The 18,462-nt window shown below is 42.2% G+C and overlaps 1 protein-coding gene across 1 annotated transcript in view; it reads left to right on the top strand.

The window, feature by feature from the left end:
• Nucleotides 1-18,168, top strand: part of LOC118384248 (ATP-sensitive inward rectifier potassium channel 12-like) — a 51,768-nt gene extending 33,600 nt beyond the window's left edge. The window contains exon 2 of the mRNA XM_035770609.2: nt 12,087-18,168. Within this exon, the coding sequence (XP_035626502.1) occupies nt 12,274-13,575 (1,302 nt within the window). The 5' untranslated portion in view covers nt 12,087-12,273 and the 3' untranslated portion in view covers nt 13,576-18,168. The remainder of the gene's footprint in view (nt 1-12,086) is intronic.
• Nucleotides 18,169-18,462: the final 294 nt, after the last annotated feature.

Raw genomic sequence — 18,462 nt, 5'->3', positions numbered from 1 at the left:
GAGGGCTTCTTAAAGAAAAACTAACAGGTCTGTGAGAGACGGAATTCTTACTGGTTGGTAGGTGATCAAATACTTATGTCATGCAATACAATGCAAATTAATTACTTAAAATCATACAATGGGATTTTCTGGATTTTTGTTTTAGATTCTGTCTCTCACAGTTGATGTGTGCCTATGATAAAAATTACAGACCTCTACATGCTTTGTAAGTAAGAAAACCTGCAAAATCTGCAGTGTATCAAATACTTGTTCTCCCCACTGTACATGGAGAGCTAACATTAATAATATGCATGTAAATCTCTCATGGCTCAAAGTAGAGGAGAGATTGACTTCATCACTATTTGTTTTTGTAAGAAGTGTTGACATGTTGAATGCACTGAGGTGTCTGTCTAAACTACTAGCACACGGACATGAACCCACAAGCTCGGACATGAACCCACCAGAGGTATCTTCACAATCCCCAAGTCTAAATGGGACTATGGGAGGTGCGCAGTACTACGTAGACCCATGGCTACATGGAACTCTATTCCACATCAGTTAACTGATGCAAGCAGTAGTAAAAAAACACTGATAAAAATACACCTTATGGAACAGCGGAGACTGTATAAGGGCACAAGGTGAGACCCAGATGCGGACACGGGAGGCAGATAGTTTGAGTATTTGATATTTATTAGTCCAAAAGGAGTAGGCAAGAGAATGGTCGTGGACAGGCAAAAGTTCAAAACCAGTTCATAGTCCAGGAGGTACAGAGCGGCAGACAGGCTCGAGGTCAGGGCAGGTTGAATGGACAGAGTCCAGAAAACAGGCAAGGGTCAAAACCGGGAGGACTAGTAAAAGAGAATGTAAAAGGCAGTAGCACGGGAAAAACACGCTGGTTGACTTGGAACGTACAAGACGAATTGGCACAGAGAGACGGTAAACACAGGGATATATACACCAGGGATAACAAGCGACACCTAGAGGGGGTGGAGACAATAACAAGAACAGGTGAAACTGATCAGGGTGTGACATGAAGATATGCGCACACACACACACACACACACACACACACACACACACACACACACACACACACACACACACACACACACACACACACACACACACACACACACACACACACACACACACACACTCTACACATACGTGCATTGTAATATTGTTGTATGGGGGTGTTGTACATTTTATGTTGTGGATATGTAGTGGTGTAATAATGTTGTATGATGTACTGCGTTTATCTTTTGTTTATTGTGTGACATAAGTGCCGATGTGTTTGGACCCAGGGAAGAGTAGCTGCTGCCTTGGATCCCTAATTAAAACAATACAATAAATGGCATATTATGTACAATGCCTAGAAAGTCTACACCCCCTTGAACTTTTTTCACATTTGGTTGCATTACAAAGTGGGATTGAAATACTGTAGATTTTATTGTAATTTTTTTTGTCATTGATTTACACAAAATTCTCCTTAATGTCAAAGAGAAAAGAAGTCTACACATTTTTACAAAATAATATAAATTAAATCACTAAAATGTAGTTGTTACATAAGTATTCACCCCCTTTGTTTAGGCAAGCCTAATATAGTTCAGGAGTAAAACGTGGCTTAACAAATCACATAATAAGTTCAACATATGTAAGGTCCCTCGGTCAAGTATTGCATTTCAAGCACAGATTCAACTACAAAGACCAGGGAGCTTTTCAAAAGCCTCAGAAAGAAGGGCAGTGATTGGTAGATGGGTAACAATAACAAACCAGACATTGAATATATCTTAAAGGATGGTCAAGTTAATAATTATGCTGTGGATGATGTAGTAAATCACCCAGACACAAAGATGCAGTAGTCCTTCTGAACTGAATACAAATATATAGACTGAAGCCGTTTTTTGCATATGTACAGTATGCAACAAGGCACTAAAGTAATACTGCAAGAACACACAGCAAAGGAATACACTTTTGACCTAAATGCAAAGTCTTGTGTTTGGGGCAAATCCAACACAACACTGAGTAACTGCCTCCTTATTTTCAAGCATGGTGGTGGCTATATGGGTATGATTGACATCAGCAAAGACTGGGGAGTTTTTCAGGATGAAAAAATGGGATGGAGCTAAGCACCGGCAACAACCTATAGGAAAACATGCGTCAGTCTGCTTTATACCAGACACTAGGAGAGGAATTCACCTTTCAGCAGGACAATAACCTACAACACAAAGCCACATCTATAATGGAGTTGCTTACCAAGAAGTCAGTGAATGTTCCTGAGTGGCCACGTTACAGTTTTGACTTAAATCTGCTTGATAAATCTGTCACCTTGACAGAGCTTGAAGAATTTTTTAAAGAATAATCAGCAAATATTGTACAATACAGGTGTGCCAAGCTCCTATGAGATTTACCCAGGACTCACAGCTCTAAATCGCTGCCAAAGTCTTTCTAACATGTATTTACTCGGGGGTGAACACTTATCTAATCAAAGTATATTAGTGTTTTATTTTTCATTTTAAAACAAATTCTGATTTTTTTTACCACTTTGAAATTATTTAATGTAGATTGTTGACAGAAAATGTCAATTCAATTCATTTTGATTCCACTTTGTAACACAATAAAATATGAATAAATCCAAAGGGGGGTGTAGACATTCAATAGGCACTGTATTATTATTATTATAAAATGTTTTTGTAATCATACTTCTTTGTACGCCCCTTTCTTTCTCTTGCACAGGTGTGTGTGTGTGTGTGTGTGTGTGTGTGTGTGTGTGTGTGTGTGTGTGTGTGTGTGTGTGTGTGTGTGTGTGTGTGTGTGTGTGTGTGTGTGTGTGTGTGTGTGTGTGTGTGTGTGTGTGTGTGTGAGAGAGAGTATGTGTTTGTTTGTGTACAGTAAATAAACCACTTTTATAACATGGCTTAACAAATACTATACTCAATCAATCAAATTTTATTTATATAGCCCTTTGTACATCAGCTGATATCTCAAAGTGCTGTACAGAAACCCAGCCTAAAACCCCAAACAGCAAGCAATGCAGGTGTAGAAGCACGGTGGCTAGGAAAAACTCCCTAGAAAGGCCAAAACCTAGGAAGAAACCTAGAGAGGAACCAGGCTATGTGGGGTGGCCAGTCCTCTTCTGGCTGTGCCGGGTGGAGATTATAACAGAACATGGCCAAGATGTTCAAATGTTCATAAATGACCAGCATGGTCGAATAATAACAAGGCAGAACAGTTGAAACTGGAGCAGCAGCATGGCCAGGTGGACTGGGGACAGCAAGGAGTCATCATGTCAGGTAGTCCTGGGGCATGGTCCTAGGGCTCAGGTCAGTTGAAACTGGAGCAGCAGCATGGCCAGGTGGACTGGGGACAGCAAGGAGCCATCATGTCAGGTAGTCCTGGGGCATGGTCCTTAGGGCTCAGGTCCTCCGAGAGAGAGAAAGAAAGAAGGAGAGAATTAGAGAACGCACACTTAGATTCACACAGGACACCGAATAGGACAGGAGAAGTACTCCAGATATAACAAACTGATCCTAGCCCCCCGACACAAACTACTGCAGCATAAATACTGGAGGCTGAGACAGGAGGGGTCAGGAGACACTGTGGCCCCATCCGAGGACACCCCCGGACAGGGCCAAACAGGAAGGATATAACCCCACCCACTTTGCCAAAGCACAGCCCCCACACCACTAGAGGGATATCTTCAACCACCAAATACTCACATCAGTCTATATTCTAGAAATCTTGGTAACACTTTACTTGACACCCAATGTCATAAGACATTATTACACGGTTATAACCATGTCATAATGTCATAACAACCAACATAACTTGTTATAATATGCTCATAACACTGCCATATACTTACATCTGTTGTGACATATCTTGCGTTATTTTATTGCTGGTTATGACACCAACACAAGTGTCAAAACCCACATTTATTCAAATGAGTTTTTCCCTGCCAAGAAGTTTCATTTGATTCGAAAGTGTGTTTCTTATGTATGTTGTTGTTGTTGCAATGAATTCTTTCAAGTTGTGTTTTTATCATCATATTTTAAGTAACTTGTAGAAAATACACTGTATGGCTGTCATGAATCATTATAACCATCATAATCAAATAAGCCAGATAGTCCTATCATGTACATGCCTCAGTCAAAAGACATCAGTCAAAAGGAGGGTGTCTTGACCTGCTCTTGAAATCTGCTCCTGCATTCATCCTAGTCATCAGCTACAGAGCATTGGGGTAGGTGCATGTCTGACATCAATGTGTCCCCAATTACAATGACAATTTAACATGGTCAATAAAAAATGTATTATTTAACATTAGACAGGTAGACTATGGTGTAATGGAATGATGTTATGGCCCAATGTTTGTTGGTAGGTTTTGACACTCTTATGTAAATGTGATAACCAGCTATAAAATAACGCAATATATGTCACAAGAGGTCTAAATATATGTGTCATGACAGTTATAGCAGGTTATGACAAGTTATGTCAGCTGTTATGACATATTTTGACATGGTTATGACAGTGGCATAACGTATTATGATGCTGGGTGTCAAGTAAAGGGTTACTGAAACCTTACAGAACACCCAAATAATTATAATTGTGTCTGGGGAAGACAGAATTCTGATATTTTCCAAGTTTCCAAGTTGTGTGATAATTCATCTCTAACTGTAAGCAGTTTACTTGGATTGGCTATGAATGTGGTATGAGACAAATATGAAAAAGAACCACACAGGGTTCACATAGCCATGTTATTCCATCCTGTAGTCTGTGCATTCTGTTCCATGTCAGATGAGCATTCATACATACTCTACTATGAACATTGTGAAACACTCACACACCTGTGGTGTCCCGTCTGCATGCTGACAGCTCTGGGAGTTTGATTTCAGTATAGATCAAAGCTGGGAATTGTGAGGTCCTCTCATTTCAACTCAGTAAAAATAATAGTTCTGTAAATCATGAAATTCACTTGACCCTACTCCTTTGCTGTGAATATTCAGAAAGCAGATGACATAAACCAAACCAACAGGTAGCCTAAATGTCTGTAACTACATGTCAATCAAACCAAACTACAGCAACAAGATCGTCTTGGCATGGACTTCATTCATTGGACTTTAAGACCCTCTTGAAATATAACATAGTCATAATATAGTCATAAATACCAAGGAGATAATCACGGAAGGACACTAATTTCTGAGTCTGTCTTTGTCTCTGTGTTTGAACATTTGTGTTGTTTTGAGGGTTCGGACTTCGGAGTGTGTTTGTTAGCCAGTCAGGCAGTGGGTCACATAAGTCGAGGGTGGGGGGGATCAGCTATAAAGGTCGGATTACAATTGGCTATGTGCTGAATCATCTCACAGTAGATGTCTCTCTCTACAGTGCTCTCTGACTCACTTAGCCTGTGTCCCAAATAGCACTTATTTTGAGCAGGGCCCCATAGGGCGCTCTGAAAGATTTTGTGTGCTCCTCTGTTCAGCTCTCATTTATTTTATTCCTCTCCCACTAACTCTGTGATAATGTCATTGCAATTGGAACCAGCAGGCTTTCAATAATGACATGAAATTTAAAGTGTTTAATTAATACATGTTCAGTGTACATTATAGACGATATTCAGCCCCACTTCATCTGAAAACCATTAAAGAGAAAAGTGACATTAAGTACAAGGCCTGATCTAAACTAACCAGCCTTGTTTCAATGGCCAGACAGACTAACGGCCAGACTAATATATATTCCAATGTCCAGCCATAGACTAATATACAGTATATTCCAATGTCCAGCCATAGACTAATATACAGTATATTCCAATGTCCAGCCATAGACTAATATACAGTATATTCCAATGTCCAGCCATAGACTAATATACAGTATATTCCAATGTCCAGCCATAGACTAATATACAGTATATTCCAATGTCCAGCCATAGACTAATATACAGTATATTCCAATGTCCAGCCATAGACTAATATACAGTATATTCCAATGTCCAGCCATAGACGAATATACAGTATATTCCAATGTCCAGCCATAGACGAATATACAGTATATTCCAATGTCCAGCCATAGACTAATATACAGTATATTCCAATGTCCAGCCATAGACTAATATACAGTATATTCCAATGGCCAGCCATAGACGAATATACAGTATATTCTAATGTCCAGCCATAGACTAATATACAGTATATTCCAATGTCCAGCCATAGACTAATATACAGTATATTCCAATGTCCAGCCATAGACTAATATACAGTATATTCCAATGTCCAGCCATAGACTAATATACAGTATATTCCAATGTCCAGCCATAGACTAATATACAGTATATTCCAATGTCCAGCCATAGACTAATATACAGTATATTCCAATGTCCAGCCATAGACTAATATATGTTTTTCCCCCTCTGAAGATGTTCCAACTCCTGTCCTGTCCCCTCTACTATGTAACATCTAACACCGCCGTGTGTCTATTCTTGGCATTAAAACTTTCATATGATCTGCGAGTCATCTGGCAATAGTGCAGCCTCTGCATATAGCCATGTGTGACTCTGCCATCTCAGACGGCTGATCAGGTTCAGATGGCAATTATCTCATGGTTTCACTGTCGTAGAAGAGGCAAATCAACTTTGGGTAACATTATGTGTTGCACAGGGACAGTGTAATGGACTTACATTCTCACTCTGCAAGATGCGCGTAATGCATTTACATTTAAGGGTGGGCCTCTGACAAATACTTATTTTCTCATGCAGATAGCGCCTGAGTTATATTTTATATCTGTAGAGAGCAACATTACATTCTTTTTAAGCACGTTTTCAAGCTATAATTACATAACTTGTTTACCAAGTCTTCTATGACAACTAAAACATCATTTGTTTCTTATGACTCTAAGACATTACAAGGGGTCACACAGACATCATAGCTGAAATCCAAAATCAAATCAAATTGTATTTGTCACATGCGCCGAATTACAACAGGTGTAGACCTTCCCGTGAAATGCTTACTTACAAGCCCTTAACCAACAATGCTGTTTTAAAAAAAAATTGTTAAGGAAAATATTTGCTTAATAAACTAAGGTAAAAAACAAAATAGCAACAATAAAATAACAATAACAAGACCTATATACCGGGGGTACCGGTACCGAGTCAATGTGCAGGGTACAGGGTAGTTGAGATAATTGAGGTAAAGTGACTTTTTTATTGATAATAGATAATAAACAGTGAGTTGCAGCAGCGTAAAAAAATACAAAATAGTCCAGGTAGCCATTTCATTAGCTCTTCAGTAGTCTTATAGCATGGAGGTAGCAGCTGTTAAGATGCCTTTTGGACCTAGACATGGCGCTCTGGTACCTCTTGATCAGCGGTAGCAGAGAGGACAATCCATGACCAGGGTGGCTGGAGTCTTTGACACCACCTGGTATAGAGGTCCTGGATGGCAGGAAGCTTGGCCACAGTGATGTACTGGGCCGTACGCATTACCCTCTGTAGCGCCATTGCGGTCCAAGACCGAGCAGTTGCCATATCAGGCGGTGATGCAACCAGTCAGTATGATCTTGATAGTGCAGCTGTAGAACTTTTTGAGGATCTGAGGACCCATGCCAAATCTTTTCAGTCTTCTGAGGGGGAATAAGCATTGTCGTGCCCTCTTCACGACTGTCTTGGTGTGGTTGGACCATGTTAGTTTGTAGGTGTTGTGGACACCAAGGAACTTTAAGCTCTCAACCTGCTCCACTACAGCCCCTTTGATGAGAATGGGGCCGTGATCGGCCCTCCTTTTCCTGTAGTCCACGATCATCTCCGTTGTCTTGAACATGTGGGGGGAGCGGTTGTTGTCCTGGCACCACACTTCCAGGTCTCTGACCTCCATATAGGCTGTCTCATCATTGTCAATGACCAGGCCTATTACTGTTGTGTCGTCGGCAAACTTAATGATGGTGTTGGAGTCGTGCTTGGCCACTTGGTCATGGGTCAACAGGGAGTACAGGAGGGGACAAAGCACACTCCACTCTGAGGGGCCTCTGTGTTAAGGATCAGCGTGGCAGATGTGTTGTTGCCTATCCAGGATCCAATTGCAGAGGGAGGTGTTTAGTCCCCCAGGGTCCTTAGCTGAGTGATGAGCTTTGAGGGTACTATGGTGTTGAATGCTGAGCTGTAGTCAATGAACAGCATTCTCACGTAGGTGTTCATTTTGTCCAGGTGGGAAAGGTCAGTGTTGAGTGCAATAGAGATTGTGTCATCTGTGCATCTGTTAGGGCGATATGCAAATTGGAGTGGGTTTAGGGTTTCTGGGATGATGTTGTTGATGTGAACCATGACCAGCCTTTCAAAGCAGTTCATGGCTACAGATATGAGTGCTACGGGTCGGTAGTCATTGAGGTAGGTTACCTTGGTGGTCTTGGGCACAGGGACTATGGTGGTCTGCTTGAAACATGTAGGTATTACAGACTCGGCCAGGGACAGGTTGTAAATGTCATTGATGACACTTGTCAGTTGGTCAGCGCATGCTCGCAGTACATGTCCTGGCAATTCGTCTGGCCCTGCGGCCTTGTGAATGTTCACCTGTTTAAAGGTCTTGCTCACATCGACTAAGTGATTACACAGTCGTCCGGAACAGCTGGTGCTCTCATGCATGCTTCAGTGTTGCTTGCCTCGAAGCGCGTATAGAAGTCATTTAGCTTCTCTGGTAGCCTTGTGCCACTGGGCAGCTCACGGCTGGGCTTCCCTTTGTCATCTGTAATAGTTTCAAAGCCCTGCCACATCCGATGAGCGTTGGAGACGTTTTAGTAGGATTCCATCTTAGTCCTGTATTTACATTTTGCCTGTTTGATGGTTTGTCTGAGGGCATAGTGGGATTTCTTATAAGCGTCCGGGTTAGAGTCCCGCTCCTTGAAATCGGCAGCTCTACCCATTAGCTCAGTGCGGATGTTGCCTGTAATCAATGGCTTCTGGTTGGGGTATGTGCGTACGGTCACTGTGGGGACAACGTCATCGATGCACTTATGATGAGGCCGGTGACTGATGTGGAATACTCCTCAATGCCATCGGATTAGTCCCGGAACATATCCCAGTCTGTGCTAGCAAAATAGTCCTGTTGTCGCGCCCTGACCTTAGAGATCCTGTTTATGTCTCTATTTTGGTTTGGTCAGAATGTGAGTTGGGGTGGGTATTCTATATTCTATTATTTGTATTTCTATATTTTGGCCGGGTAGGGTTCTCAATCAGGGACAGCTGTCTATCGTTGTCTCTGATTGAGAACCATACTTATGTGGCCCTTTTTTCCACCTGTCTTTGTGGGAAGTTGACTTTTGTTTATGGCACATAGCCTGTAGCTTCACGGTTTTTGTAGTGTTTATTGTTTTGTTCGGCGTCATTTTCCAAATAAAAAGAACCACGCTGCACCTTGGTCCACTTCCTTCAACAGCCGTGACACCTGTAGCTTAGTATCTGAGTCATCTAACCACTTCCGTATTAAGCGAGTCACTGGTACTTCCTGTTTTAGTTTTTGCATGTAAGCAAGAATCAGGAGGATAGAATTATGGTCAGATTTGCCAAATGGAGAGCGAGGGAGAGATTTGTACACATCTCTGTGTGTGGAGTATTAAGCTGGTCTAGAGTTTTTCCCCCCCTCGTTGCACATTTGGTCAAATGGTTTTAAGTTTCCTTGCATTAAAGTCCCCGGCCAATAGGAGTGCCGCCTCTGGATGGGCATTTTCTTGTTTGCTTATGGCTTTATACAGCTCGTTGAGTGCGGTCTTAGTGCCAGCATCAGTTTGTGGTGGTAAATAGACAGCTATGAAAAATATAGATGAAAAGTCTTGGTAAATAGTATGGTCTACAGCTTATCATGAGATGAGGTGAGCAAAACCTAGAGAATTCCTCAATAATTGATTTCGAGCACCAGCTGTTATTAACAAATAGACACAGACCACCACCCCTTGTATTACCGGAGGCAGCTGTTCTATCTTGCCAATGCATGTAAAAACCAGCCAACGTTATATTATCCATGTTGTCGTTCAGCCATGACTCTATTACAGTTTTTTAAAAGTCCAGTTGGTAGGATAGTCTTCACCGGAGCTCATCCAGTTTCATCCTGTGTTTCTATGTTAAACAATTTTGTTATATTTCAATCTTCTGTGATGCATATAAAGTGTAATATTAGGATGCAAACACAAAATGGAATACATTTCAACTCTATACCTGACATGCCCATAACCATGTGTTTGAGGTGTACACTTTTGTTGATAAGTAGATTTGTTTAAGACTACCAAGAAACACTGATTTCGCCAACTGCAGTAAAATGAAGTAAAATTATACTGAAATGTCTATCAGCAGGTAGGTACAAAACAAGATGAGAGCAGTAACCACGGTGACAGCATCAGTGTTTTCTTTGGTTATCGGAGAGATAGCGGAGTCATTTCTTGGCAGACATTTGACGAAACAGACAGACAAGCTATATTTAGACCAGTATCCATTTCTCCCTCCCTTCTACAATCTTAAGGGTCCCCCCTGTTTTCTGCTTCCTTCTCTACCCTTTCGTCTTCCTTGTGTCCTTCCACAGTGCCTCCCCTGTCTTCCCTGACCTCTATCCTTTTTTAATCCTCTCTTCTCACCTCTTCACTCTCTCTGGTTTCTCTGTGTTCCATTACAGTACTTCCCTCTCACCATCACTAGCCCTCTCCATCTAATCTTTCTCAATCTGTCTTGCTGTTGGCTGGTTTCTCTGTACATGGGCTGAGTTCCAAATGGCATTCTGACTGTTTTGCCACCTGGAGGGAACCAGAAATACTTAAGTTTGGGTGGCAAGACACCAAGACGGGCCAGGCCAGTTATTCCTGTGAAAAAAGGAAACTTTATAGCCATATTCTGGGAGAGGAGGAGATAGTGAAGAGGGCAGGAAGGAAAGACTGCCCCCGGATGATTTTAAGTGACCTGTGTACTGAGACAACAACAATCCACCAACATTAGGAAATTACAAACCACTTCACACCTGCGATCAAACCAGCCTCCAAAGTTAACACATCGACAGTATGCCGCGCACCCAATCTCAGCAGACCTCAGTCTCAGCGTGGTGACTTGTTTCCATGGTGATGGCTTTTACCACTCTCTTACATTGAGCCGTCCCACAATACCTCAGCAAATCAGGTTCCCTTTCGGCAACTCCTGTTTACTGGTTGGTCGCTACACTGAGCCAAACGCACCATGTGGCAATATTACAGAGAGAGAGACTTGCGAGAGAGAGAGACTATGAGAGAGGTGCCTGTTAGTTAGGTCAATCAACAACGATGTGATCCATATGTCATAACCTACTTTTTGTGTCGCTAAACATTTCACTGCAATATGGTATCAGATCTGTCTTCATCTTCAGCACCTGAGGAACACCTAAGAGTCAAAACATTGTTTCATTGGAATTAGCTTCTTAGTTGCGTTGACATGAACTGTGCTGGAGATGCAAATGGTCTGTACAGTACTTGTGTTGAAAAGAAACGCACTCAGAACACAGTGCGCTCTCAGAGCCTGAGCTGTGGAAAAGGGGACTCAACGTGACTGGCAGCTATTATTAGAGAGACAAATCACACTGCTCAGCCACTAGACTACAGTACAGCCAGAGCCAGACCAGGGGGTGCTGATGACAGGTGGTTGTGGGAGGTTACTCCTAAATCAGGTCCATTAATGGTATTAGATATCAGTAGATTCTTAAAGAATATCACTTAGAAATGCCTTATTAGCTTACGACAGTTGCAGTACAAAGGGTCTTACTTTATCTCAAATCTAAGGTTGTATTGTTCAATTCAGAAGATGAGTTCCAATTCAATTTTAGGGCTATAAAAACATACATAGTGAAAATTGTTGCCAGTTCCCAATTGAATGAAAACATAGGTGATGAAGTGATTGAGTTCAAATGGAATTGAACCCCCAACCCTGAATCTGTTGTTTAGATCTAGGATGCTTCCCAAATAGCACCCTATTCCTTATATAGTGCACTACCTTTGCCCTATGGGGCCTGGTCAAAAGTAGTACACTATAAAAGGGAATTGGTTTATCATAAAAACAGTAGATAATATCAGGATTTTCTGTATAGTAGACTAACCTCTGGCTTCTCTTCTCTCCTCAGGTCAGGAAGGGTGTGTCTAGGATCCATTTGGCCACTTGGACAGAGATCTGTTTTGGCATCAGGGGGGAACCGCCTGTGCCCATTTCCTGTAATCCCCAGTGCTGTTTCCTGTGTCTTGCCTACCACTCTGACTGTTGAGTTGGAACAGCGACTCTCTGGTGCCCCACTGGCTGAGCCTGGCTCGGTCATGAGTGTGGTCGGGGCGCACCGCTACAGCATTGTGTCCTCGGAGGAAGAAGGCCTGCGTCTCGGTGCCATGCCTTCCGTCACAATGGGCAACGGCTTCGGTAACGGCAAGATCCACACGACGCGCCGCAAGTGCCGCAGCCGCTTCGTGAACAAGAACGGCCAGTGCAATGTGCACTTCTCGCACATGGACGAGAAGTCGCAGCGCTACATGTCAGACATCTTCACCACGTGCGTGGACATCCGCTGGCGCTGGATGTTCCTGATGTTCACACTGGTGTTCGTGGTGTCCTGGCTGGCATTCGGCCTGGCCTTCTGGGTCATCGCTTTGCTTCATGGAGATATGGACAACCCGGGTGGTGGAGACGATAACTTCACCCCCTGCGTCCTGCAGGTCAACAGCTTCGTGGCCGCCTTCCTGTTCTCCGTGGAGACACAGACCACCATTGGTTATGGCTTCCGCTGCGTGACGGAGGAGTGCCCATCAGCCGTCTTCATGGTGGTCTTCCAGTCCATTTTCGGCTGCATCATCGACTCCTTCATGATCGGTGCCATCTTAGCCAAGATGGCGAGGCCTAAGAAGCGTGCAGAGACGCTGCTGTTCAGCAACAATGCAGTGATCGCCATGCGGGATGGGAAGCTGAGCCTTATGTGGAGGGTGGGCAACCTGAGGAAGAGCCACATGGTGGAGGCCCATGTCCGGGCCCAGCTCATCAAGCCCCGCATCACAGAGGAGGGTGAGTACATCCCCCTGGACCAGATCGACATCAACGTAGGGTATGACACGGGCATCGACCGCATCTTCCTGGTCTCCCCGCTCACCATTGTGCACGAGATCGATGAGGAGAGCCCCCTGTTCGGCATCAGCAAGCTAGACCTGGAGTTGTCCGACTTTGAGATAGTGGTGATACTTGAAGGGATGGTGGAAGCCACAGCCATGACAGCGCAGGCTCGCAGCTCCTACCTGTCCTCAGAGATCCTGTGGGGTCACCGCTTTGAGCCTGTCGTCTTCGAGGAGAAGAGCCAGTACAAAGTGGATTACGCTCACTTCCACAAAACCTTTGAGGTGCCGTCCACCCCCCAGTGCAGTGCCAAGGACATGGCGGAGATGGAGGACGAGGACAAGGATCCTACACCCACAGCCAACTCTTTCTGCTATGAGAATGAGCTGGCTTTCATCAGCCAAGACGAGGAAGAGGATGAGGAGGGGCAGGAGGATGGGGACAGGGTGCCAGAGCTGGAGAGACTGCAGGCCACCGTCAGCCTAGACCAGAGGTCATATCGTAGAGAATCGGAGATATGACCTTTGACATTTCATAATAGTTTTCTTGTAACTCAGTTCTAGCGGGTTGTTTTCCATGTGAATACATGCAGAGCAATGCAAGTGCCATATGAAACCCATGACTTATCGCATCACGCTACAGCCATGAGGAAGGAGGAAATCACTCTAGAAACAGCCATGCGTGGAGACAGCAGTGCTGCTTGCTCATAGCATGGAATAACAGGAACAGTCATCAAAAGACCCCTCTCTCTTTAAGAAAACTTTAAACCTTTTGGTCATGAGATGGTTTGAGGTAGGAGCTTTATATAATGCAATATTCATTGTCTATTAGGAAATAATATCTTAGCTATAAAAAAATATATATTGATTTCTTAGTTGAGTGTGTGAAGTATTTCCAACAGATCAAGAGGGTATTTTGAGGGATTCTTATAACTGCCCTATATTGTAGTTTACAGAGTCAAAGACACAGAGTGTGATGGAAATAGAAACACTGGATACCTACTGCTGTTTAGTTAAACATTTTCTATATGCACACCTGCAGTTTTAAAGGTACTTTCCATAAATATTGCCTGCTGCTAAATAGCTATTTGAAATAAATATGAAATATAAACTTAAAATTGGAAGAATACAGTGATAAAATGCATAAGTGCATACATTTGTGTTGTGTATTTTCCATTTCTATACAATTTGAATCCCTTAGAAAGTGAACAATTGATAGCATGAAATTAGATTTTTGTTATATTACTGGGAACCTGTATAGAAAACAATTAGTGGGCACAATTCACTATCAAGTGAACAAAACACTATGTTTTGCTGTCTAAATCACTCTCTAGCAATTGCACCCCACCACTTTATTTGTTTAACAGGGAATCTGATTGATTTAGACAGCTCCAATTATTGCACACAGCTGAACGGCAGACCAGGCAGCAACATTGATAAAGCACAGTTACAGGTTGGCTCGTACCGAAATCTAGCACAAATAGAACAAAGCACTGCATTAAGGGGCTACACTCGGCTACACTTGAAAATCAAACAAATTAACCCATTAGCCACCGCACAGAAGCAAAAGATTGGCTAACAAAAGAGCAGTAGCCTTAGCTGTATATTAGGCTACATTTCAGCTAATAATACTAAAATGGGAGTTGGCTGGGTGACTGAAGTTAAAGACCAGATAATATAGAACTGTAAAATTGACCTACTGACAGTCTTACCAAAAACCTTAAAACAGAGGAAATAAGTGACAAGTGGGAATAAAAGAGGGACAAAGAAAGAAGAGGAGAGATTAAAGTTGGTAGGTAAAGTGAATCAATCATCACGTAGGTAAAGTCTGGTACGGTACTAAAAATGGGTATATATTTTGCACGGTTACATCTCCTTCCAGTCATCACATTGGCTGAGGAGACATCAATCAAGACATGGGTCATGTTCATTGGGTACCAAAAGGGAGAAAAAAACATGCAATAGTACAACAACAAAAAATGGTTTACTATTGCATATGTTTCTAAACGTTGTGTGCCCTAATGAACACGGCCATGAGGTTGCTTAAAGAGGAGATACCATTGGACATCCCTAAACAGACCCAAAGGAGGAAATAGTGAGAAATAGAATAATGGAGAGAGACAAAAGAGGATTACATTAGCGACCTGTTCTCCCACAAGGGCTCTTTGCAGACAGGCAGCACTTGGAGAAATGAACATGTCTAATTACAGTACGGGGGAATATGTAACATCATTTAAATAAATTAAATGTTTTGTAGAAATAGATTACTGCCTGCAAAACTTGTCACCACGAATTAGAAAAACTCTGGGTGGGAAAGAGTGCCAAATGGTACCTAATTCCCTACATAGTGCACTACTTTTGACCAGAGCCCTATAGGTGTGTAGGGAATAGGATGCCATTTGTGACGCAGCCCTAGCTCTTTCTGCGTTTCATATCTGAACTATGCACCTTAGATACAGTTTTGAGAAAAGAAGAGTAAAAACTAATAACAACACGAAAACAATACTATAGAGTAAAGACACAGGTCATTAATGTAGGTTCAACACAACAGTAAGTGTACACCTGACAGATTTGGACACATGTCAGTAATATGGTAGCAGACCAGACCCTCTCTTAGGTTAGGTTAATACTGTTTTACTTATACCAATTTATGCTACTCCAGTTTTGAACGGAAATCAAGAAGTGTACGGTGGTAGGGACTAGTACTACAGTGGTTTATGTTACTTTAAAACTGGGTTGTACAGTCCTGCTATCCAGAACTTGCCTTGTCTATCAGGGTCCATTCAGATAAGCATTATTCTCAAGGTGAAGCTTGCTGTCGGCTTTTGTGGGCGTGTATCAGAACATCTCATGCTGTATCCAATCCAATCAACTGACTCTTATTACTCAAACCCTTGGCGATAGACAGAAGACAGGCCCAGAATAGACCTCCTGATGCTTCTTTTCTTTCAACACTTTCAAGCAACACAAAACTTTGGCTTCAAGCCCTATCTACCCGTCGGGACTCTTCTTCCCAAATGAAACCTAAACCAAAGTTGTGTACTGGACTGTGTAGTCAGAGCCAGATAAAGCTGGTTTTAGTGCATGAGCTTGAGCAACACTCGTCCATGTACTGTATGTGTCAGGTTGCGATATCCAAAATGGCACTCTATTCCTTATATAGTGTACTATGGTGCTCTTGCTCTGGTAGAGCAAAGTAAAATAGAGTACTACAGTACATAGGGAATAAGGAGCCATTAAGGACGCGTCCTCAGACCTCCCTACAAACCCAACAGAGCCCCAGGACACTGTATGGAGGATCCACAGACCGGTCAAACAGATTACTGTTTTCTAGTATATTTTTGTAGAGTACCAGAATTCCTTGTCTCTCCTACTGCACAAAGTAACTCACTATATAGCCCTATATGACCTATAATAGTTTTTGTGGCAATCTTTCATAGACTAGACATTAGGGACATAGAAATGTATTGTATAGAATGGCCATCCCTTTTTGAAAAGCAATGTTGGATGGATGCCAGTCAGATGGCTAATGAACTTGGAGGAGTAGTGGTTTGACAAAATATTCAAGTAAATTGTTGATTTTTTTGTTTTGTTTCCGAACTTTGTGTAATTCACACACTATCTGATCTGTTAAATTGTGCGGCTATATCGTTTTGTTCATAATAATTCATGTGGAATGGAGAGAACATTTTCAATACTTTGTCATTCTAAACTAGCTCCCACAGTCTCACGTCAGAATTAGACCATTCATCCATGTCTCTCAAACGTCCAATTTCTAAGTTCTTCCAAATGTCAAATTGTGTACTTAGACATTTTGCGGAGTTAAAATCTCAAAAACAACTTTCTTTCACTGAATTTGAACATGCAACCTTTCACAGCAGAGACAGATGCCTATTGCCTATGCCTACCCACCATCCATGTCTAAGCAAAAGCAAAACCTACTTGAAGGTAACAGCGCTCCCTGTTGCACCTAGTGGCCAGTTTTCACATCATATCAGATATTGATATATGTCGACTACTGACTGGTGTCACGGGTGAACTGGCTGGTAATTCTACAGCATCACATTATTTTGCTTTCTGGGAAGGTTAATGAAACACATGGCAAGGAAGATCGGTTGCGTCCAAATGGCACGATATTTCTTTCATAAAGCACAACTTTGGTCCCTGGTCAAAAGTAGTGCACTTTGAAAGGAAACGTGCTGCTACTACTGTACAAGGTGTCGTCTCTGTAACAATGATGGCAATGGGCGATCACAGAGATGCAAAACCATTATCAACATCTGCTTTATCCACAGTACCATAGGGTAGTGGATGACCATTGATATTTAATGTAACGAATTAACACTTTTGACACCAAATTCCCTATATAGTGCACTACCTATGCCCTGGTCAAAAGTATTTCACTGTGTAAGGAATAGGGTGCCATTTGGGACTTAGACTTAGTTGTCCATGACTCTTAATAATACTCCCATATGGGTCCGTAGATAGACAGACTGTCCTATGTGTAGTGGAAACTTACTTGCTCACTATTTTCATAAATCAACACTATTCTATTTTTATACCAATCTTGATGAGCTGTTTTTTTTTTCTTAATATCTCTGAATATGCTTGGAGGACGAGGAAAGGGGTTGAGTTAGCTTGATACTTGAGCACAAACTGAAACTGCAAACCTGGGGATGAGGAGAGGGAATTGGGGGGAAGATACAAACTGAAACTGCATTCAAACTGAGCTTTTAGCACGTCATAACTACTGATCTATAATCTTAAATCTAGAATTAACATACCAATAACATAAGCCATCAGATGATACCAACCAGAGAGTTGTGGAGATATAAGCGATGTCCGAGCTGCTCACTAAGTCTCTGATTAAAACTAATTGCTATTTATCTTCAGAAAGGAGAAGGGATTCTGTAACTGATTCGACTGGATGGACTGGTTGAACTTTGACCTCTATCGGAAGTCTTCCACTGTCTGAACGAGCCCGAGATGCTGATTTACACTGACTGGGTTGTTGTTGATATATTTTTCTCCTACCTTTTGGTTTATTTCAATGAACAATGAACGACTGAAAACGTTAATAAATCATAAAAAAAGATATATAATTACAAAATGTAACTGCGTTTTAACGGTGTCTCTTTTCTCATTGACATAATGATTTGTGATGTGACTGAAGAGAAAGAAGTGTGGGCGTTAAGCGGAGAGAAGATAGGGAAGAGAAGAGGAGTGAGAGAGAAGGATGGAGAGAGAAGAGAAAAGGGAGAGGGACAGAGAAAAGAGAGAGACAGGTGTGATTTATGATTGGCAATTTGGGGTACAGTGTCAGAGACTCCTACACACACACACACACACACACACACACACACACACACACACACACACACACACACACACACACACACACACACACAC

The sequence above is a fragment of the Oncorhynchus keta genome, chromosome 5 (assembly GCF_023373465.1).
Source record: "Oncorhynchus keta strain PuntledgeMale-10-30-2019 chromosome 5, Oket_V2, whole genome shotgun sequence".
Classification (NCBI taxonomy): domain Eukaryota; kingdom Metazoa; phylum Chordata; class Actinopteri; order Salmoniformes; family Salmonidae; genus Oncorhynchus; species Oncorhynchus keta.
The sequence above is the reverse complement of the archived record's forward strand: the minus strand, read 5'-3'. Positions and strand labels throughout refer to the sequence as shown.